The sequence below is a fragment of the Colossoma macropomum genome, unplaced genomic scaffold, assembly GCF_904425465.1.
Source record: "Colossoma macropomum unplaced genomic scaffold, Colossoma_macropomum, whole genome shotgun sequence".
Classification (NCBI taxonomy): domain Eukaryota; kingdom Metazoa; phylum Chordata; class Actinopteri; order Characiformes; family Serrasalmidae; genus Colossoma; species Colossoma macropomum.
Window position 1 is genome coordinate 1325126 of NW_023494808.1, and position 23604 is coordinate 1348729.

The window sequence follows — 23604 nt, forward strand, 5'->3', positions numbered from 1 at the left end:
TGCTAGATAATAAGTCTGATCCTTCATTTGCCAAAATTTGTCAATTTCTCAAACTTCTCGCAGCACAAAATGCTCAGCCAGCTCCAGCAGCGACCACTGATTCTTCTTCTTTCTACATCTTCCCAACTGGAGCTACAGCAACGCCAAATTCAAGCTGCCGCTTCAGCATAAAAACACTAAAGGTGCTATCTAGAGCTGGGGTTCTCAATCTTTTCCACCTCAAGACCCAGTTATTTATCACTAGTAAGCATGAAGGCTCAGAGAAAAACAAAACTCAGCTAAAATGTCTGAACACAGTGTGTCCATCCTGCTGAATGTGACGTCTGTCAGTGAACATGAAATGCCAAAGGAATGTTAGAAAATCACGTGGAATGTTTCTACAGCAGTTTCTGTGTGTAGAGCTGTGAGGAGGCACTGAAACATCAGGAATTTTTAGCGAAACTGTGTGACATTTTTGTGCGTGTTTTGAAGGCCTCGTATTAATGTTGCTGACAGCTTGAAAACATTTTATATTCCTTTTTCACTGTTTTTCATGAGAGACTGTGACCACAGGCCCATTACAGACCACTGGCACCCCATCAGTATTCCCCTGAGACCACCAAAGGGTGTTTCAAGGCCCACCTGTGGGCCACAGCCCAGTGGTTGAGAAACCCAGCTCTAAAGCCAGTGTTTTGTTTGTCCGTTCTGGAATAGAGTGGTAGGGCGAAGTGTGAGGGCTACATTGCCCTCCAAACAGACTCCAAACAGAGAGTTATGAGAAAAAAAGAAACCGGCAAGATGGAGAACAAGAGACCAAAGAAACACACAAACGTGAGAATTTTCTCTGTTAAAAAATTACAAAAATCACTGTATTATCTTAGTTTAATGTCGTTTCAGTGTATTTTGGTCGTTTTCTTCATAACAAGCATAAAACATTGCTAGTAGCATGCTAATGGAGGCTAGCTAGCTAACTTTCCCGTTCCACCTTAAATAGTCCGGCAGTTCTGATGCCTGAAACTCCAGAATGTGACTGCTGCTTCATTTAAGGTGGAACAGGAAAGTTTGAACAAGAAGCTGATGAATATCTGACTTCAGCTTCATATCACTGAAGAATTAGGGGTGGGTGATAATAAATAATTGCCCCCCTCTTTGAAGGCATATGATGCCCTAAATGTAACTAAAGCCCAGCAGTGAGGAGCTGAACTTTACCCTCCTCTGCTGTCACTGCAGACTGGCAGGGTCGCCTACAGAGCAGCACTGGTAGCTGTTAATGAAGTGATGCTCTTTTTATTTGAGGGTCCCATTTCAGAGGGAAGATTTCAACCACTGCCCTGTAACTCAGTTCCAAGGGGCAACACTCAAAAACAAGGGGTAGGGGTAAAAATCAGAAAGGGACTGGGTCTGAGTGTAAAACATGGGCCTTCAGTTCGGTTCAGACTGTTTTCAGAGTCGGTTCAGTTCAGAGTCGATTCAGTTCAGTTCGTGGCTGCCGGAACTAGGGGGGCGGGCCTTCATGAGCGGACCAATCGGAATTTCGGTTTCAGCTGAGGGGGCGGGGCTTTCAGTCCCAAACAGTGGGAGCTGGTGAGGTGTTCGGTGTGGGGGCTGCAGCTCAGCACTGACCCGGTAAGTCTTCATAAAGGGGCTAAAATCATATATCATATTAATATAGTAATGCAGCGAGGAGACGAGGATAAAGCTGGCTTACTGTTCGAATTATCCGTTCCACCTTAAACGGTGCAGCTGGCGCCACAGTGTAACTGCTGCACTATTTAAGGTGGAACGGGAGAATTCCTATAGAAAGCTGACTCCAGCTCAAACTGGTTACACTGGAGGACCAGTTTAGCTGACTGACCAACACGTGGGGTGTTTTGGTTTAACTTTGGTGGTTAGAAGAACATCACAGAGACCAGTAGAAGTTCCTGGTGGTGTCCAGTAGTTTCTAATGGTGTTTAGTGTTTGTCCTGATGGGCTGATATCACAGTGTAAAGGACTGTAATGGTTTAACAGGGGTTCTGGGACTGAGTCCAGATGGTTTCCTAATGGGATATAAAGGTAACTGGTGGTCTCTTGTGGTAACCCCATTACAAAGCGAAAAAACAATAGGTTTTAAAGTGGATCTCCATGTATTTCTCAGAATTTCTGCATAATTAAGTGGTTAAGATGTAAACAGAGTCGTTCAGACTGGTCTGATGTGGTTCTAGAGCAACTTACCGAGTCAGAACCAGGACAGGAACCAGACGTCCACCTCTAAAAGCTCCCTCACAGAAAGTTCCTACATGAAATGGTTATGAATTCACTGCCTGATGACTGAGACACTGTTTTATGATAGTTTAGAGAACTTAAACTCCATTCATGGTGGAGGGATACATGCAGGGCGCTGTGAGGCAAAATAGTCCCCAAAGAAAACTTATTATTCCAGATTTTCCACTATTTTCCATCATCAACATTCCATATAAACTCAGAAGACTCGTGTAGGTTCACTGGTGGTTCTGGATAGTAAATAAAATGTCTATATTTGTGTTGTAGTCATGGCGACCCCTGGTTCCTATCACCACCACTGTAAAGACATCTGAACCATTTCACACCAAACCACTCTGAATTCAGTTTAATGTCACCCATGAGTCGGTCAGAGTCAGACTCAACACTATGTTTCATACTGAACTGTACTATGTTCACATGCACACCAGTGGTCTAATATTGACCAACATAAGGGCTGTGATTGACACCTTTACTGCTATATTATACATACTATACTATACTGATAGGACAGTGTTGGACTGTGTGTTTCAAGGCAAGGAGAGCAAAATGTCCAGCGTTAAAGAGGAGTGTGAGGATATCAGTGTGATGGAGGTGACTGGACTGAAGACTGAAGACCAGCAGATGGACGAAGGTCAGTGTGGACTCTGTTGGGATGGTTATATAGATGACCTCTCAGTAGATGTTTTCAGGAGATGTTTATATCACAGAGCAGAAGATCAGCTAGGTGCTAATAACAGATTGTTTTTTTGGTCCTTCTGAACAGTTTTGATCTGTTCTTTAGTACTGAAGAACCATCATCTTTAAGAGTGTAGCTTAAGGAAATGTTTTCACGGTTGAATCCTCAAAGTCAAAGTCGGCATCAATTATATCATTAATAAATATTCTCTAATGTGTGGTTGGACATTTGGAGACTTTTGGAAGCAAAACTAAAAGAAATTTTACATGAATGCCCCAAAAATGGTTTCACAACAGAGGTACTGTTGAATAATCTGAGGTACGTCTTACATTTATTGAATTAGTTTTTGGGAAAATAATGGACTTGGACACAAAACAGGACCCCCATGGACCCTCACAGAGCAGGTACTATTTGGGCGGTGGATCATTCTCAGCACTTCAGTAACACTGACGTGGTGGTGGTGTGTTAGTGTGTGTTGTGCTGGTACGAGTGGATCAGACACAGCAGAATGAGAATAGTCTGAGAATAGTCCACCAACCAAAAATATCCAGCCAACAGCGTCCTCTGGGCAGCGTCCTGTGACCACTGATGAAGGACTAGAGGATGACCATCACAAACTGTGCAGCAGCAGATGAGCTATCGTCTCTGACTTTACATCTACAAGGTGGACTGACAAGGTAGGAGTGTCTAATAGAGTGGACAGTGAGTGACACAGTGTTTAAAAACTCCAGCAGCACTGCTGTGTCTGATCCACTCGTACCAGCACCACACACACTAACACACCACCACCACGTCAGTGTTACTGAAGTGCTGAGAATGATCCACCGCCCAAATAGTACCTGCTCTGTGAGGGTCCATGGGGGTCCTGACCACTGAAGAACAGGGTAAAAGGGGGCTAACAAAGTATGCAGAGAAACAGATGGACTACAGTCTGTAACTGTAGAACTACAAAGTGCACCTATATAGTAAGTGGAGCTGATAAAATGGACAGTGAGTGTAGAAACAAGGAGGCGGTCATTATGAAGCAAAAAAAAACGAAACAAAAAATATATATATTAAATAATATACATATATATTGTGAAATTAGTTGTTTTTCTGACATTGTTATTTTTTTTCCCCAAAACATGCACCATTTATGCATCATATGAAGACATCATAGAGGAGCACAAGCCAGACGTGAAGCTGTTTCAGGAAGAATATGATGCACAGAAACCTCCCCAAAGCAGTGAGCCTGGAAACAGCACCGCCTCCCACCCTAAAGACCCCCTGAGAATTCATACTGGAGAAGACGCTTTGCAGTGTGAGAAGAGCTTCAGCTCTGAGAGAGCTCTGAGACGCCACATGGAGACGCATGAAGGAACGAGACCTCATCAGTGCTCTCAGTGTGAGTGGAGCTTCAAACGCTTCACGGATTTGAGACGGCATGAAAAGATTCATACCGGAAAAAAGCCGTTCAGCTGCTCCGAGTGCGGAAAAGACTTCACAACCACAAAACGCCTTAAAACCCACACCATGATTCACACCGGAGAGAAGCCGTTCACCTGCTCCGAGTGCGGGACAAGTTTCAGAACATCGAGCCACCTTAAAGCTCACATGATGATTCATACCGGAGAAAAGCCTTTCAGCTGCTCTCAGTGCGGGAAGAGGTTTTCGAGATCGTTTGACTTTAAAACCCACATGATGATTCATACCGGAGAGAAGCCGTTTTCCTGCTCCGAGTGCGGAAAGGGGTTTTCGGAATCAAGGCGACTGAAGTCCCACATGCTGATTCACACTGGAGAGAAGCCTTTCAGCTGCTCTCAGTGTGGGAAGAGGTTCTCCAGACAGTTCGAGTATAAAATCCACATAATGATTCATACCGGGATAACACCGTTTCCCTGCTCCGTGTGCGGAAAAGGCTGTTTGAACTCAAGCCACCTCAAAACCCACATGATGACTCATACCGGGGAGAAGCCGTTCATCTGCTCCGAGTGCGGAAGATGTTTTTCAACGTTGAAACAGCTGAAGTCTCACCTGATAACTCATACCGGAGAAAAGCCGTTTGCCTGCGCTCAGTGCGGGGCGAGGTTCACCACCGCGAGCGCCCTAACGAGGCACAGGTACGTGCACACTGGAAACAAGCCTCACCAGTGCTCCCAGTGCGGGAAGAGCTTCATACGACTCTCAGAGTTAAAAGACCACCAGAGAATTCATACCGGAGAAAAGCCTTTTAGCTGCTCGCAGTGCGGCAAGAGGTTTGCTACCACTAACGGTCTTATAAATCACATGTACGAACATACTGGAAACAAACCTCACCAGTGCTCCCAGTGCGAGAAGAGCTTCATATGTGTCTCGAAGCTGCAGCTACACCAGAAGACACATCTGAAGTCTCACCAAAGAAGAAAAAACTGATTATTAAGACTCATGATGCAAATGAGTAGCAACAAAAGTTGATCAATCACAAGCTTGTTATTGTTGTTTTCATGATGATTATTATTGATATTAATACGTATGTAATGTAGTATTGATGGTGAGAAGAACACACTCTGAATATGTTCTGAAGGCGCAAGGAATTTGACTAAAATCCAGTATGAATTTTTAAATTCAGATTCCGATCAATTTTTATTTGGATGGTCCCCTATAGATGATCTACAAATACTGATATGATTAACAAACTTTCTGGTGATCCTTAGTTGATTATCAACAACATTAACCTCTTCAACCACCCGTGGTTCCAACACACACTTCGTCATATTCTTCATAACTTTCATATTTCATAAACTACATTTGAAAGGTGGGGGTCATATGAGAGCTGTAACTGTCTAAAATAAATAAAAAAAAATTTACATTTATTTCATGCAGTTACTGAATAATTTGCCTCACGATTTGGTCATGTAAATTCAGACCGCCAACCTGAAATATACCCTGGAGAATATTAAGGTTAGGGTTAGGTCTAGGCGTCAGTGTAGGTTTTGCCTTGAGGTCAGGTTTAGGTTTAGGGACAGACTTAATAGAATCTTTCACATGCAAATTCAAAGTCAGTTGCATTTAATAGCTGTTTGGTTGAAAGTTAGTTAAGAATAGATGGAGCAGCTACAGTGGACCATCCAAATAAAGCGTTACCAGATTTCTTCTACATACTGTGAATCAGGCGTGTCAAACTGGGGACCTTCTGGATCAAAGTGCTGTGGAGATCAGTGTTTACCCTCATCTAACACTCTGAGTTCAGTTCATGAAGGCCTTATTAGCTGAAGAGCTGAATCAGTGCTTTAAAACATCAACAACCATCAAATCAAGAGCAAATATAATTTATGAAACTATCCTCCAAATCATCCACTGTTATGGTTCACAGAAAAATTTAGTTGGAAGATTCTATATGTAATAAAAAATCAGTGTACAAATTAGTTAATTATTTTAAACCTCTCAGATTATGAAGTAATCGTGCTATTTGTTGACTCGTGTTAATGCTGTGTAAAAGAAATGTCCAGTTTGTACTGCATATTGTCTTTTGGAGAGATAAAGAATAAGAGTTGGACCTCTGTTTAACGAGGTGTGCTCAGATTTTATTGTGTAATTTTTTTAATTCTTTCCTGATGCTTTCTGCTTCCTTATCTGATCTACTCAGAATCATCTTCTGAAAAATTAACTGCACATCACTGTTTCCAACACAGCCACTTAAAGCTGCAGTGTGTAAGATATAGCGACATCTAGTGGTGAGGTTGCAGACTGCATCCAGCTGAGTCCTCACCCCTCCCTCCCTCGCACCTCCCTTTCCAAGTGTGTAGTAGAACCTACAGAGGCCATCATTTTTTCTGCTGTTGCCTGTTTTGTCTTCATTTCACTTCTTCCTGTTTTCTCTTCTTTGATGGTGAGGATTCTCCCTCTCTCACTGTTTTCTTGTGCTAAATAATAAGTCTGATCCTCCATTTGTCAACGTTTGGGTTCTCAAACTTCTCACAACACGAAATGTTCAGCCAGCACCGGGAGCGACCACTGATTCTTCTTCTTTCTTTTTTTGATGTCTCGGTGCCAGAACGTAACTGCTGGACTATTTAAGGTGGAACAGGAAATTAACTTTAAATACCAAGACATTAGCCACCTTAAACAGTCCAACAGTTACATTCTGGCACCTCAGATGTCAGAACTGCTGCAGCATTTAAGGTGGAATGGGAACATTTGAACAAGAAGCTGGAGTTTGGTTAAAATAAAACTTGTAAACACCCAGTGGTGTTATTAAAGTGAGTTTCTGAAATTATATAATTTTATATATATATATATATAAAATCTAAGGTTAAGGTTATAAAAGGTTATTTTAGTTCTGATCAATGCATACTTAAAAAAGATGGCTCTTTAGTGAAGAAAATTGTTCTTTACAGAAACATGAACACGGAAAGAACCCTTTGCATGGTGAAACCGTTCTTCAGACTAATGGAGAATATGTTATATATGAATCTATATAGAAGCTTTTTTGAAAAGGGTTCTAAATAGCACCACAACTGGTTCTTTTATTTTGACAAGCTTGACATCGTAATGATAGAAGAACCCATTTTGGTGCTATATAGAACCATATACACCACATTCTCCATCAATCTGAAGAACAGTTTCACCATGGAAAAAGCCCTTTAAGCATGCAGATGGTCCAGTTACAAAAGAATCATTGAAGAATCATCTTTTTAAGTTGTGTATATCTGTTATTCCTTTGTTTTACTTGTTCTGTGCTTTCAAATGTATCTGTCATCATTAATGATTAACATCATTAATTTAACTATATATCTATCTATCTCTCTCTCTCTCTCTCTCTCTCTATATATATATATATAATAAATAAATGAGGCAGCTGTGGGCTGGAGGTTAGGGAACCAGCCCTGTGACCGAAAGGTCGCCGGCTTGATCCCCTGAGCCGACAGTATGTGACTGAGGTGCCCTTGAGTAAGGCACCCAACCCCCAACTGCTCCCTGGGCGCTGTGGATAGGGCTGCCCACCACTCCAGGCAAGTGTGCTCACTGCCCCCTAGTGTGTATGAGGTGTTTCACTGCACGGATGGGTTAACTAATATGTAGTTATCGTCCAGTTTCTTATCAGTACTTAATTAAATTAATGCTGATGGAGACTAAATTCTAAATCTAAATCTAGAAAACAAGATATCAACCACTTTTTTCAAAGTAATACATTTTTGTTAATTCTTGCTGCATTAATGTTTACTTATATTTATTTTAATGATGTGTGGTGCATATATATACATTTATATATATATATATATATATATATATATATATATATATATATATATATATATATATAATACTGTATCTTAGGCTGATACTTTCACATAGTGCTGTATATTTCACTCTTCTGGCAAATTTAGAAACATTTAATACTCTAAGTTAAAATAAAGTAGTAGTTTTTGGTCTAAAACGCATTTTAATCTATTTATTTTAACCCATTCATGGTGGACGGATACAAGAAGGGTTCTCTGGTGGTTCTGGATAGTAAATAAAATGTCTATATCTGTGTTGTAGTCATGGCGACACCTGGTTCCTATCACCACCACTGTAAAGACATCTGAACCATTTCACACCAAACAACTCTGAACCACCCTGTTTACACCTCACACACTGAGTTATGGGGGAATTTTAAAAACTCGGTGGCCTCCCCCTTTAACCACACTGAGATGTGGGGTGGATTTTAAACGCTTCTCTGAGGTTAAACTAAATGAAAACAGCGGTTAATCCACATTGAAAACGTCATAAGAACCTTCGTACTTTTCTTCTTAAGAAAGCTTTCGTGAATCCGGCCCGTAGAATAACCACTCCGCCTAATGAGGAGCGTTCCACGCGTAGCGCGGTGACGTAGGCACGCAGGCAACGTAACCAGCGTAAACAGCCCTCCGGCAGGGGCAGCAGCGGCAGGCTGGTGTTTTCGCTTTTGAAGCTGAGATTTCGGGTCAGATCTCAGACTCGGAGTCGCTGTGGGAGCCCGGAGTATGGAGGGGAGGGTGAGTTAAACCGGGACAGACTGCAGCAGACATGGGGTGGAGTTCAGAGGCCGGTGGAAGTGAGAAAAACGCTGTTAGCCTTCGCTGAAGTGCAGTACTGTGGCTACTGTGGCGTTAGCTGAGTGGCTAATGGTTAAAGCAGTGTTGGTGTTGGAGTCTCTCTGAGCTCCATCTGCTCTCCAAAGCCCAGCTTCACCTGTGTGGAAGAGAGAGGAACATCTCACCGAGTCCCTCTGCGCTCCATCTGCTCTCCAAAGCCCAGCTTCACCTGTGTGGAGGAGAGGAACATCTCACTGAGTCTCTCTGAGCTCCATCTGCTCTCCAAAGCCCAGCTTCACCTGCTTCACCTGTGTGGAAGAGAGAGGAGCGTCTCACTGAGTCCTTCTAGCTCCATCTGCTCTCCAAAGCCCAGCTTCACCTGCTTCACCTGTGTGGAAGAGAGAGGAACATCTCACCGAGTCCCTCTGCGCTCCATCTGCTCTCCAAAGCCCAGCTTCACCTGTGTGGAGGAGAGGAACATCTCACTGAGTCTCTCTGAGCTCCATCTGCTCTCCAAAGCCCAGCTTCACCTGCTTCACCTGTGTGGAAGAGAGAGGAGCGTCTCACTGAGTCCTTCTAGCTCCATCTGCTCTCCAAAGCCCAGCTTCACCTGTGTGGAAGAGAGAGGAGCGTCTCACTGAGTCCTTCTAGCTCCATCTGCTCTCCAAAGCCCAGCTTCACCTGCTTCACCTGTGTGGAAGAGAGAGGAACATCTCACTGAGTCCTTCTGAGCTCCATCTGCTCTCCAAAGCCCAGCTTCACCTGCTTCACCTGTGTGGAAGAGAGAGGAGCATCTCACCGAGTCCTTCTGAGCTCCATCTGCTCTCCAAAGCCCAGCTTCACCTGTGTGGAAGAGAGAGGAACATCTCACTGAGTCTCTCTGAGCTCCATCTGCTCTCCAAAGCCCAGCTTCACCTGCTTTACCTGCTTCGCCTGTGTGGAACTGATCTCCTGTAACGTAGGCACTGCAGACTTCATTCATTCATGCATTCCTTCATTCTTCTTTTCTTTCTGTCTCTGTTTTTCCTCCCTTCATTCTTCCTCTTTATTCACTTCTTTCTTTCTTTCTTTCTTTCTTTCTTTTTGATTTGTTCATTTATTTCCTTCTTTTTCTTCCCTTTTTTTTACAGATTTTTTCCTTCTTTCTTTTTCTTACATTTAATTTTTTTTTTATTCATTTCTTCTTTTCACTTTTTTCTCGCTTCCTTCATTTGTTCATTCCTTTCTTACTTCATTCATACAATCCATCATTAGCTGATTCATAACTTCTTTCACTCCTTCCTACATTTATTTACTCCATTCATTCATTCACTCATTCATTCGTTCATTTGGTTTGTCATTAATTTATTCATAACTTCTTTCACTCCTTCCTGCATTCATTCACTGATTCTTTCATTCATTCATATAGTTTAATACATTATTAATCAATTCATAACTTCTTTCACTCTTTCATTCATTCGTCAATTCAGATTTTACCATCGTTAATCCATTCATAACATTTTTCACTCCTCTCTATATTCATTCATTCATTCATTCATTCATTCAGTTTATTGTCATTAATTCATTCATAACTTCTATCATGCCTTCCTTTGTTCGTTCATTCATTCATTCAGTTTATTCTGTCAATAATTCATTCATAACTTCTGTCGTGCCATCCTTTGTTCATTGATTCATTCCTTCATTCATTGTCATCAAGCCTCTATATCATTCCTTTTTTCTGTCATTCCTTCACTCATTCATTCATTCTTTCCTTCCTTACTCCATTCCTTCATTCATTCATCCATTCCTTCAGTTTATTGTCATTTTTTTCATAACTCCTTCCTTCCTCCATTGATTCGTTCCTTCATTTATTTTCCTCAATCTCACATCCATTCATTAACTCCTTCATTTCTTCATTCTTTCATTCCTTCATTCCTTGACTAACCTTATGAAAATGTGTGTATGATGTTGATATGTTTTGTGTGTCGCTCACTGACGTTCTCACTGTGTTTTTCAGGGCAGAGAGAGGAAGATGAGCAGCCTTAAAGAGGAGTGTGAGGATATCAGTGTGATGGAGGCGACTGGACTGAAGACTGAAGACCAGCAGATGGACGAAGGTCAGTGTGGACTGTATCAGTGTGAGATTAATGACTCGTACAGATGATCTCGTACAGAAGACCCTTTAGGAGGTGTTTACAGTAGACACTGTACCACAGAGTGCGCTGGGCTCAATACTGTGTACGTTAACATGGACATGTGAAGCATTTGGATCCTGTAGGATGTTTGAGTGGATGTTCTTTATTTTGTGTGTTGTGGTTTTAAATGAATATTTCAGTAAAACTTTACTGGATATTAAAACATTAGCATGTTTTGCCTTGACAAGGGGTCGGCAATGTGGCTCCGGAGCCACAGGCACCTCTTTTACTGCCCCCTGCTGGCTCCACAGCTGAATCAGATTTGTAGGTAAAAATAAAATAATCCTCCTTTACAGTAAAATAAAGCTCTGCTGATCGTTCAACACAGTTTAACAATAAATGGTCTTAAACTCTGGAGTTAATGTAGAACTGCTGATTCACCCTTTAACCCTGAAGATCAGCACAGACTGCTGGTCACAATAGCAACGCAGACAACAGTCTCGCCTAGCTAGTGGCTAACAAAACGAAAAGGAAAGATTTAAGACATACATTGATAATTTGGAGACGAATGGACTTATTTGCATTTATAATCACTCCAGCTGGTTTCCTGATTTGTTTAATCTGCAACGAGAAACTGAAACACTAAAAAGTCAAATGTTGAGAGACATTTTATAAGAAACTGTTCTATTTCATTTAGTCGAATGATCTGAAATGTGACAAATTTATCAAAAATAGAAGAAATTGAAGGGGGCAAACACTTTTTCACAGCACTGTAGCTCAGTACTGTTTTTCAGCTGTTTGAAATCGTCAGTGTTAAATGCATCGATACTGAGTTACACATAAAATTTCAACATTTAAAGAAATCAAAGAGAAAAATATCCCAATTTAATTTGCCACAATTGTTTCATTCTTGCTCATTTACAGACTAAGCATTTTTTAAAAGCTAATGTTTTGTGACTTTGCATTTTTTGCACAGTAATACATTGTTCTAAGTGTATATATATATATATGTGTGTGTATTTATGTATAACAATCAGTTTGTTGACCATTAGGTGACCATAGACAATTGGAGATATGGTTATAATCCTAAAAAGAATCATGTTTAGTATTTGAAAGTCTTTCAGTCGATGATTTGCAGATGAGTTATTCTTAAAATAGCTAAACGTTGTTTTTTAATCTGCCTCATTTTTTTTTTATTTGTTTATCACTTGCGCTTCTTTATTGATTACTTGACTGCTGGGCATCTGTAGGTTTATGAATACCATTGTCTATTTTTCTTTATTGTGTTGTAGATACAACATCGTTTGAAGACTTTAAAGAGGAGAACAAGCCGGACGTGACGACGATTCAGGAAGAACCCGGTGCGCAGCCACTTCACCATGACGCTCAGCATGGAAGCAGCCTCAGTGATGCTTTCCTCCTAAAAGATCACCTGAGAATCCATACCGGAGACGGACCGTTCGCCTGTTTGCTGTGCGGGCGCCGATTCGCCGCCGAGAAAGCTCTGAAACGCCACATAGACATGCATGAAGGAAAGAGACCTCATCAGTGCTCCAAGTGCGAATGGTGTTTCGCACGTCTGCCGGATTTAAAACAGCACGAAAAGATTCATACCGGAGAGAAACCGTTCACCTGCTCCGAGTGTGGGAAGAGCTTCTTCAAGCTGAATCGCCTCCGAACCCACATGATGATGCACACCGGAGAGAAACCCTTCACCTGCACCGTGTGCGGGAAACAGTTTGCGCAGGCCAACAACATCAAAGCCCACATGGTGATTCATACCGGAGAAAGGCCCTTCAGCTGCTCCCAGTGCGGGAAGAGCTTCTTGCGAGTGTTCGACTACAAGATCCACATGATGACTCACTCTGAAAAGAAGCCGTTCACCTGCTCCGAGTGCGGAAAAGGGTTTTCACAAGCAGGTCGCCTTAAAACCCACATGATGATTCATACCGGAGAAAAGCCGTTCGTCTGCTCCGAGTGCGGAAAGGGTTTCTCGGCGTCCAAACATCTGAAGACTCACATGGTGGTTCATACCACCGAAAAACCACATCCCTGCGCTCAGTGCGGGAAGAGCTTCTCCACGGCGAGAGTTTTAAAGATGCACATGTACAAACACACAGGAAACAAACCCCACCAGTGCCCTCAGTGCGAGAAGAGCTTCGTCAACCTGTCAGACCTGAAAGACCACCAAAGGACCCACACTGGGGAAAAGCCCTTTATCTGCTCGCAGTGTGGGAAGGGGTTTGCCAGCGCAAGTGGTCTTACGTATCACACGTACGTGCATACAGGAAATAAGCCTCACCAGTGCTCCCAGTGTGAGAAGAGCTTCATCAATCTCTCGAAGCTTAAAGCCCACCTGTGGACGCACACTGGAGAAAAGCCTTTCAGCTGCACGCAGTGTGGAAAGAAATCGACAACGTTGTACAACCTTAAGATCCACATGAGGGTTCACACATGAGACATTTGATCTGCTCTTAATGTGGGCTGATCATCTGAAAGCAAGTCAGAGTTGAGAAAACCATTGATACTATTGGCTAAATATGATTGGAGGATGAAGCCCCCGGGGATAAGATGTGCCTCCACCTTATTTACCCTTCTCTCCTGACCAGACGATGTTGCCAAATCTGATCTTGACACACTTACTGAACGGCTGTGGTGTAATTTATTTCCGAAATTTCATCGGGGTGATGGCCTATCTGGGATTTATTCCTGTTTGGGGTTAGTTGGTGTAATTTGTCCTTGGATAATAGAGATGTGTATGTTTATGAAAAGTTGTTAATAAAGCAATAAGCCACAAGAGGTCATGCGTTACTGCAATTTTATCACAGGGAAAGGTGTTATTAGAAATGACGCGAAGCGAAGTATAACTCCCGCGTGGTAAAATCACTGCAGCGCACCGCCTCAAGTGGCTTATTGCTTTTATAAAATGGCAGCCAACATAAAATATGCTAAAATACACAACTTATTGTTAATAATCAACATAAACAAGTATTCTGCCAAGAAATGTAGTTCCTTTAGAGTATGGTATTGTTGCCAAGCAACCATGGCCCCCTGAATGAGGAGAATGGTCGGTTCCGACAGGAGCGATATGATAACTCAGCACTGATCAATCACAAACCTTCACTTTATAAATACTTTTTGGTCACCAAATTACCACCGCGAGTCTTATTTAGCACCAATCCAGCGGTGCCCTCTTCTCACACTGGGGCTGAATCTCAAACGCCTCCCTGCTCCCTACATAGTGCACTACGTAGGAATTTAAATACTGGATCCTGCAGCCCAACAGAGCAAAATGCAGCTAGGAAACAGTCACTTGGAGTACGGAGTCATTTGGGACTCAGACTCAGACACATCCACACTTGACAAATGGTGCACTGTTGGCTAGCTGACCAGCCTGGTTTTACTTAAGAACATAAGTTTCCAGCCCTTCAGTTTAAACAGAACCGGGTTCTTACTTCATCAATACACTCAGTGCTCCATGCGATCAACATTAGAGTCAAAGATTATTCATTAACAGCAGAACGGTTTTTCATGCCGTGGCGCAGTGATACAGAGTTCAGTGGTCATAGGTGTGCATATATCTTGGAGTTTACCACAGATTTGCTCAGCCAATCAGATTTTAGGGCCAGAACTATCCATCTTATAAATATATATAAATATGGGGCAGTTATCCGGAGAGCAGCGCATTTGTTTGTTTTATTTATTTATATATTTATTTTCAAGGAAAACTGTAAAACTGGAGGAATGTTCCTAAAGCAGCATTATGCAAGAATTAGTATTATTGCTCTTGGGCTCCCCCCCACAATTGTGGAGCGCATTTCACTTTCACACCACTAAAAACATAGCACTGTGAGCGCCCCCCCCGGGCAGCTTTACAGGTGCATTTGTTGTCGAGCTGAAGGATACAGAGTCCAACTCACCTTTGTGGCTACGTTGTCATGCAGGAATATGGAAGCTACAGATTACACTTGTGATTTCGATTGTTTTTATGTGTAGCGTCCAAATGCCCGATTCACGTGTATGTGAAGGGGAGTCGAAATCCGGCACAACACCGGCAAAGACAACATCAGAAGGAGAAAGAATTATGTTGACTTACAAGGTAGAGCAACTTTACAGGATGTTATTGCAAACTTTTAATGTGTATCTGATGTGAGATTAAAGCCGGGTTTACACTACACAACTTTTACCCCGATTCTAGTCCTGAGTCTCAGTCTGAGCTGGTCGGCTGTAGTCTGCAGATTTTTGAGTCAGTTGGAGAGAGAGTCGAGTCACGTTTGAGGGACACTGACTCAGATTTACTGCCTCCCAATCGTGTTTCAGACCAGTCAGAGTTTATCAGACATGTTTGATTTTTTGACCCGGCTCTTGAGTGTAATCAGTGTAAACTGATCAATGCCTCAGTCTGAACGGATTCCTGCAACAGCCAATGAAAACTGAGAGAGCGAAAGAAAAAAATACAGCAAGTAATCAAAGAAAAATGGTGAAAAGTCTCTCAGGTGTGGAGCGAAGCTTTTTAATGACCTGAATGAATCGAGTTTATGTACATTTACAACTCTAAAAATACCAAACTGATCACATTTTTAAATCCATGATTTAAAAATGTTTACCTGCTGCTTCTTTACTGTTTCAGCGCAGACGGCAGAGAAAACAGCAGCAGCCGCTACACATTTGTTTATCTGCGTCTCCCAGTAACGAGAGTTCACGCAAGTTCGCAGCAGCAGCTTAAAAGTTGAGTAGTCCCTAAATGTTTAGTGTGGATCCCCAATATTTCAGTCACCCTAAAAAAATCCAGAAACCGGTCTGATAGTGTGACCCGCCCAGTCTTTATAATCTTAACAGACTGACTTTTTGGCACAAGATTAATTCATTTCTTTGCATGCCAGCCTGAAACAGGGCTGAGGTTAGACGACTTTTGTCTCTGGAAAATCTACAAAACTCAAAAGACAGATAATGTTCCGGTCTTTCATCAACACTGGTAGGGATGAACACTCTGCTGTTGGAGTTTTGCTGTTTTCCCGTTAGCAGTCAGACTGTCCTACCTCCTTTTGTCTGTTATGAGTAAAAACCGGTCTGAGATTTACTGTCCGGTCTCTTGCTTGGTCACTCTCTCTATTCCACTTCCTCTGACAGTGTCTTCTTCAGTCTCTTCACAGCCTTGGCCATGATATCCAGGCTGGGAATACCGAGCTGCTTCTTCTTGTAGCTGCTGAGTTGATGGTGAGTGACGTGGTGCCGTAAAACACTACGTAGTTCTGGCAAGAGGTTCTTTTGCTGCTCCTCCAAGGTTACATAGCGCTATAGCGCCATTCTCACTGTTATAAATCAGTGTAGCATCAAAATGACTCTGAAGCTGTTATTTTAAGGTAAAATTGTTACATAATGCTGCTTTAAAGCTTCATCATGACGATGCAGTGTTGTTCACTGGCTAGCTAGCATTACTGAACAACTATAAGGATTGTTAGCTTGAATTAGGAGACTTTTATAGCCGTCTTGCTGACAGTGAGTTTGTATGTCATTATGATTATGTATAATTCAAGTATTATATGTAATATTGTATCTAATATTGTATGTAATAATACGCAATTAATATGATCATAACTATTAAATTCAGGAACAAAGATTCAAGTGTTGCTATGGTAATTTGTCTTTTGTAATGACTTATTAAAATGATGTGGAATCATTTGGATAAATTAATACAATATATACTGTTTGTAGTTTTTAAAACAAAGATGAATTGATGTAAGATTCATCAGGGGAGCTTCCTACCCAAGATAGAGGGCCATATTGCCCTAAAATCCACTTTATCAGCTCCACTGACCATATAGTTTAACTTTGTAGTTCTACAGTTACAGACTGTAGTCCATCTGTTTCTCTGCATACTTTGTTAGCCCCCTTTTACCCTGTTCTTCAGTGGTCAGGACCCCCATGGACCCTCACAGAGCAGGTACTATTTGGGTGGTGGATCATTCTCAGCACTGCGGTAACACTGACGTGGTGGTGGTGTGTTAGTGTGTGTTGTGCTGGTACGAGTGGATCAGACACAGCAGTGCTGCTGGAGTTTTTAAACACTGTGTCCACTCACTGTCCACTCTATTAGACACTCCTACCTTGTCGGTCCACCTTGTCGATGTAAAGTCAGCGACGATAGCTCATCTGCTGCTGCACGGTTTGTGTTGGTCATCCTGTAGTCCTTCATCAGTGGTCACAGGACGCTGCCCACAGGACGCTGTCGGCGGGATGTTTTTGTTTCTCAGTCCAGCAGCGACACTGAGGTGTTTAAAAATACATCCATTGTTTTAAGTTGGTTTTAAAAACTTAAAGATGGTTGTTCAAGGGTTCTTTAGTAAAGACAGTTGTTCTATATAGAACCATAAACACTTGAAGAACCATGGGCGTGCTTAAATGGTTCTCTGCATGGTGAATTGGTTCTTCTGATTGATGGAGAATGTGTTGTTTTCAGCATATACTTGAGCCATGACACCACTCTGTTGCACTGAAACATCAATATATTTATACCCATACACAACAGAGTATATTAATCATAATTAACTATATAAAAAAAGAATATTCAAATGATTATATGTGCGTATTTGTGTATGTGTGTGCATATATATATATATATTTTTTTTATTAATTTTTTATACATACAGTTATTTAGATGGTGGGCTTGTACTCTGTTGAGGCTAAATCTTACAGACATGCAAACATACTAACTGTACTTCAGCAAAAACCTTTATTACTGCAGTTATTAATGTGAATCTGTAATATGAATGACATTGGCTGTTTGATATTAAACTCACTCCATCAGTATAGGATCATATCTTGGCTTTCACTCAGCTCTGTCCACATACTCCAGCCTCAGTGCTCCTCAGTGCTCCCCACTCCAGCCCAGCAGGTGGCAGCAGTGCACCAAACATCTGGGTCGTCTAGCTCCATTAGCAGAAGAAGGAGAGGAGCTGCAGAGGCACTGATCGGTCAGTAGATCCTCACCTGGAGAGTCCAGCACTGAGAGACCTACAGAGGACAGACCAGAAGATGAGCAGCGTTAAGGAGGAGTTTGAGGATATCAGTGTGATGGAGGCGACTGGACTGAAGACCGAAGACCAGCAGATGGACAAAGGTCAGTGTGGACTGTTTGAGGATGATGAGGTAGATGGAGCAGATAGATGATGATGACAAAGACAAGATCTAGAAGGAGATCCTACAGAGTAAACATCAAACAGAAATGAGGCTCTCTTTGATACTTAATGAGTTTAAATATGAGTGGATGCTGCATGTTTTTATTTTTTCATTGTTTTTCAAATGTTGATCAAAGACACCATCACACAGAGGGTCTCCAGATCAGTCCCATAGTTCTAGAAGAACCCAGCGCTCTTTCAGCACATTCACCATCCTTCCTTTTTCCACCACTTTCTTCCTTCATGTCTTATCAGAATTTGCAGGATGTCTCAGTTTTCATTCTTTCCCTGCTGAAAAAGGACCATTAGGTTTCCAGTAGAGACCTCTAGTTTGCTGTAGAAGACCTTTAGATCCCATTAGGAAACCATCAGACGCATTTAGAATCAGCCATCAGTCACCTGTTAAACTATTAGGATCCTTTACACTGTGATATCAGCCCAAGCCAAAGCCAAAATCATTAGAAACAAACAGAAACACCCAATGGTGTCTATGGGTTTTCAGCAGGGTTAAGCCCAAAGCTGAGGACTGTCCAATAGGAACGTCCCTCAGCTGTTTTCCTATAGGACAGGCTTGAATTTGGGCTTAAGTTATCTGGCCAAACTGAGAAATCCTGCTTTGTGAAACACCCTCTTCCCTTTCATTTAAACACTTCTCATACATTAAAGGGGAATCCCACTGATTTTTCAAAAAGTTAAATCATGTTTATTGTCACATCATATTTACACAGGTGTGAAGGTGAGTGAAAAGTGCATAGCCCCCTTGTAGTCCTTAAATATTCAAATATATATATAAAGTATATAAAAATATACATATTAGACTCTAATGTACACATTGATATACACCAGAATTGCACCATGTCCAGTACACAGATTTGTACAGTTACATAACTTATGGAATAGATGCTATAATATATCCAGTTGTACACATTTCCATATGTGCAATATGTGAGTGTGAGGTATATAAATGAGATGCAGGGTACACAAGGGACTGTTGTTGGAAGAAAACCTCATATCTCCAAAATTATGACTTTAAAGGAGAAGGAAAAAAACATACATGACTTTTAATATAAGTCAAGGGAACCAGACTTTTTACAAAGAGGCAAATTATGTCAAAAACTGATGAAAAATGGAGACAGCAGCAATATAGACATACATACATACATACATACATGCCAAGCTTATCCCCACAAATTAATCTTTATTACAACATGTGTTAATTTTATATTCTGAACATTAAATAAATATACCACTGACCATTCCACCTTATATTAACTATGGACAAAGAAAATCATATTAAACATAACTTTATTTACCCGTTGGCTTCTTATCGTACATGCATCATGAACTTCCAAAGTAATGGAAAGTCATATTGTAATATTTATGGTAATGGAAATAATTATTTGAGTGTAAGTGTTTGGTCACATATCGTCCGTCTCACTTTATTTTGGCTGGCTAAATGAAAGTGATCCCATACTTGAGGCCTGGGTCTCTTTCTTGAGCCAGATCTGTTTAATTAAAAGGACAATCTCTGTGATGATTTCTGTCTGTGTACGTGTCACTCCGTCTTTCTTGAGTAAAACCTCAAGTTTGTTTGTTTTTTTTTTTTCTTTTCACACACTTTTGAACTTCCTCTGGGTAAGTGGGAGTGAAGGGGTTCAGACACAAAAATAGGCCAATTATAGATGTCTTTTTATTTATGGATCAGTGTACAAACAATGCAGGAACAAAGTATTAAATATTTGAAATATGATGACTGAAAACAACAGAAACCGTTTGGAGTCGGCCACATTTCACATCAGTCAATCACGTTGACCTGCCCGCCGCCAGAGGCAGTAACAAAGTGTTGAAATGTGATAGCCTGTTTGAATGAGGCGTGATCTACCAACATGCACTGTGCAATCGACGTATTGGGTGCCCCTGATTTGGAGCTTCAGCCTCAAAGTGACTCGCAGAAGTAAAAAAACGAGCTAAAATGACAAAGTTACTGTAGAGCAGCTAAGTTAACTCTAACCTGGAGAGAAAGTTCCTCTGATCCTCGTCTACAGACGTTGTTCTCAGAAACAGGTAACAAATAATATTCATTAAAGGTGCACATGTGTTTTATTCAATTTCACTCACTGTTTAACACTGTTAAAGTAAGTCTCTCAACAACACGACTTTTGGGGCTCTTGCGCAAATTTGCGACTTGTTTCAAAAGGCGGAGAAAAACGTTGGCTGCTTAAATGTGAGTAAACCCAGCTGAATATGTAATATACCACAATTCTGATATCTCCACCAATTTTTGTGCAAGACACCCATGTTTTTTGCTCCCCTCCCTCAATTGCACAAGCTTATTTTTTTGTTTTTTTCCATGCACAGTGCGCATAAACTTCATGTTTAGTCTCTTGCATCCAGATAGAATGCATCTGACTTACACTTGTAACTCAAGCAACTATATCTAACTTACACAGTGTGTGTAAATTTCTATTATTATTTAAATTTCGTTCGTCTCTTAACTCATCTATATTTATTTCTGACTGCTTTGCGTCTGTATATTAATGAACGCAACCACTTACTTTTTATTGTAGGAATGCTGTCATGTGATGTCATCAAGAAGGAGCCACCACCAGATCTGAAGCCATCTCGGGAAGAATCGCACCAAAACATAGAGCAGGGAAACAGCCTCAGTGATGCCTCCCACCCGAAAGATCACCCGAGAATTCATACCGGAGGAGAACTGTTCACCTGTTCCCAGTGCGGGAAGAGTTTGTCCTCGGCGAGATCCCTGAAACGCCACGTGGATGTGCACGAAGGAAGGAGACCTCATCAGTGCTCTCAGTGTGAGTGGAGCTTCAAGCAGTTATCGGATTTAAAACAGCACGAAAAGACTCACACTGGGGAGAAGCCGTTCAGCTGCCCCGAGTGCGGCAAACAGTTTTCACAGGCAAACAACCTTAAAGCCCACATCCGGGTTCACACCGGAGAAAAGCCCTTCTCCTGCGCTGAGTGCGGGAGGAGCTTCAAAACCGCAGGCGCTCTCGGACTCCACAGGTACATCCACACGGGAGACAAGCCTCACCGGTGCTCGCGGTGCGAGAAGAGCTTCGTCCATCTCTCGCACCTGAAAGCCCACGAAAGGATTCACACCGGAGAAAGGCCTTTCAGCTGCGCCGAGTGCGGGAAGAGCTTCACGGCCGCCAGGAGCCTCACGTTTCACATGTACAGACATTCCGGGGACAAACCTCACCAGTGCTCCCAGTGCGAAAAGAGCTTTGTCTATCTCACAGACTTTAAGGCTCACCAGAGAATTCATACCGGAGAGAAGCCGTTCAGCTGCCCCCAGTGCGGAAAGAGATCGTCGAGACTGTCCATCATTAAAATCCACATGAGGGTTCATGCAGAAGAAAGACCTTTTATCTGCTCTCAGTGCGGAAAGAGTTTTAAGAAGGTGGAGCATCTAAAGGCACATCAGAGGAGATACCACCAAAGAGTTTGTGGGTCAACACATTGAAGGAGAGACTTATTATTATTGTTATTATTAATGTATGACGTTTCATTGACAAACACAAGGGTATTTTTTTGAAAATTCCACTTCTGAAAAAGCCAGACAGACACTGTGCGATTTTAGAAACCTTGTTCTTCGGTGACTCACACTTTACATTTGAGTTGCCCGTCTTGTTCGGACAAAGCCTGCGATTTATATACTCGTACTGTACGAAAACACTCGGTCCGACTGACATGACACGACCTGTGTGCTCACACTGCATGTGGAACGCAGCAACTACAGACGCTCTGTCTACAATAAAGCTGTTTCATTCAAAACAACACGCTGCGCCTCAGATGTCCTGATCAAGACACTGGCTGAATCTTAAATGGCTCCCTGCTCCCTACATAGTGGACCACACATTAAAATAGCTGCTCCGAATAAGTAGCCTTTTGAGATTCAGCCATGTGTGCACAGTTCCTTACTGGACAAACAGGGCACTGTTTTGGTGTAGAAGCCAGAACTTCTGCACTACATAGGAAGGAGGAGCAGTTTGAGATTCAGGTATTAACAAACTGCTACAACAGCTTTGCTAACGGTGCGCTGAAGCTGAAGAGCAGGTGGTCTACAGACATAGACTAAAAAAATCACTATTTATTTATACCTCGCAATTCAACAAACAGAGCAAAGTCATCATACACAGGGCAGCTAATCGAGCATCGTTTCACCTCTCACACTGCACGTCAAACGACAGCTGATAAAGCTGAAATTCGTCCCGATCATTGAATTCAGTCGGCTCCGACCAAATCGGGCTTAAAAACGGGCTGAAATCACACAGTGTACGCCTGGTTTAAGGCTGAGCTTTCACTACATGACTTTTACAATTTTAACAGGTTTCTAAAACAGAGCATCACAAACCTCAGTTTGTCACAGAGATTCATGTCTTTTTGTCGTGAGGCGCTCAGACTAGACGACAGAGCAAAGAGAGAGAATAACACACATGATGAGTTTGGGCTCCGAATAAGAACTCAAACTCCCAGATATCCTCAGATCACACAACACAATCAGAGCTGAACTCGCTGGACCTGTTTGGGCTTTTATGCGCAGTGAAAGCTCAAACTGGGGATGAGTATGTGGTGAGAAGCGCTGATTCAGTGAGAGCTGGAAAAATATTTCACTACAAACTGGCAGCTGAGTTGAAACTGTAAAGACAGTGACCTGACCTGGACCAACATTATAAACATTATAATCATGATATCGGCTCTAATCTGCCTTTGTTTTACTCTCAGCTCCTCTATTTCCGCTCCACTGTCCACGCTCGTCTCATCATCTGTTTCTCCGCTCTTCCAGCTCTGATTGGCTGATGTTTGAATAAGTCATTGAGTTCATCTCTGATTGTCTCACACTGCAGGACTCACAAACATTTAGAGTCGTAAATATTAAACGTGTTTGATAATATCTGAGGGTCTCAGTTCGATCAGGGGGCTAATGATTCTCTCATTTCTCCTCTGACACTACAGATCATCTGCACTGTCAGTCACTTCTGATCAAGCTCCCAACCTGGAAAATCACTTCAGATTGTGAAAATTTTTCGCAAGGGGCGAATCGGGCTTAAAATCGGGCAAAACATTGTGTAGTGTAGGCCCGGCCTAACTGTCACGCCTCAGGGCCAGATGTGCTGAGCCCAATTTGATGCACATAAACACATGGTTTATTCTGCTCAGTTTACTGAAGTTTGAGAAACTAGTGTTGTTCATTACTCTCCACCTTTTAAAACCAGGCTTAAATTTGTGTTTGAATCTGCAAAGATGTGTCATTGAGAGGTTTGGTGTGAAATGGTTCAGATGTGTTTACAGTGGTGGTGATAGGAACCAGGGGTCGCCATGACTACAACACAAATATAGACATTTTATTTACT

The 23604-nt window shown here is 42.0% G+C and overlaps 3 protein-coding genes across 4 annotated transcripts; all 3 read left to right on the forward strand.

Annotated features, from left to right (window-relative positions):
* Positions 1-1531: 1531 nt before the first annotated feature.
* LOC118798411 (gastrula zinc finger protein XlCGF57.1-like) lies at positions 1532-5710 on the forward strand. Of its 2 annotated transcripts, none has more exons than XM_036557850.1 (3): positions 1532-1605; positions 2774-2872; positions 4068-5710. In XM_036557850.1, exons 2-3 carry the CDS (start codon positions 2788-2790, stop codon positions 5306-5308), a joined length of 1326 nt encoding a protein of 441 aa, XP_036413743.1. In that variant the 5' UTR covers positions 1532-1605; positions 2774-2787; the 3' UTR covers positions 5309-5710. The 2 variants fall into 2 exon arrangements, with proteins under 2 accessions (XP_036413743.1, XP_036413744.1); XM_036557851.1 differs by having other exon boundaries at positions 1556-1605; positions 2753-2872.
* A 3076-nt stretch (positions 5711-8786) lies between these two features.
* Positions 8787-16670, forward strand: LOC118798293 (gastrula zinc finger protein XlCGF57.1-like). Its single transcript, XM_036557711.1, has 3 exons — positions 8787-9889; positions 10928-11027; positions 12338-16670. Exons 2-3 carry the CDS (start codon positions 10943-10945, stop codon positions 13501-13503), a joined length of 1251 nt encoding a protein of 416 aa, XP_036413604.1. The 5' UTR covers positions 8787-9889; positions 10928-10942; the 3' UTR covers positions 13504-16670.
* Positions 16671-17995: 1325 nt separating this feature from the next.
* On the forward strand, positions 17996-23604 carry LOC118798194 (zinc finger protein 239-like). The gene is made up of 2 exons (XM_036557564.1): positions 17996-18165; positions 20791-23604. The coding sequence occupies exons 1-2, from the start codon at positions 18081-18083 to the stop codon at positions 21711-21713; spliced, it is 1008 nt and encodes a 335-aa protein (XP_036413457.1). The 5' UTR covers positions 17996-18080; the 3' UTR covers positions 21714-23604.

Excerpts from the sequence above, each read along its gene's own strand:
- LOC118798293 (XM_036557711.1), top strand. The coding sequence starts at position 10,943 with ATGAGCAGCCTTAAAGAGGAGTGTGAGGATATCAGTGTGATGGAGGCG. Across the intron at positions 11,028-12,337 it reads AGACCAGCAGATGGACGAAG|ATACAACATCGTTTGAAGAC; the intron begins GTCAGTGTGGAC and ends ATTGTGTTGTAG.
- LOC118798194 (XM_036557564.1), top strand. The coding sequence starts at position 18,081 with ATGAGCAGCGTTAAGGAGGAGTTTGAGGATATCAGTGTGATGGAGGCG. Across the intron at positions 18,166-20,790 it reads AGACCAGCAGATGGACAAAG|GAATGCTGTCATGTGATGTC; the intron begins GTCAGTGTGGAC and ends TTTTTATTGTAG.
- LOC118798411 (XM_036557850.1), top strand. The coding sequence starts at position 2,788 with ATGTCCAGCGTTAAAGAGGAGTGTGAGGATATCAGTGTGATGGAGGTG. Across the intron at positions 2,873-4,067 it reads AGACCAGCAGATGGACGAAG|ACATCATAGAGGAGCACAAG; the intron begins GTCAGTGTGGAC and ends CATCATATGAAG.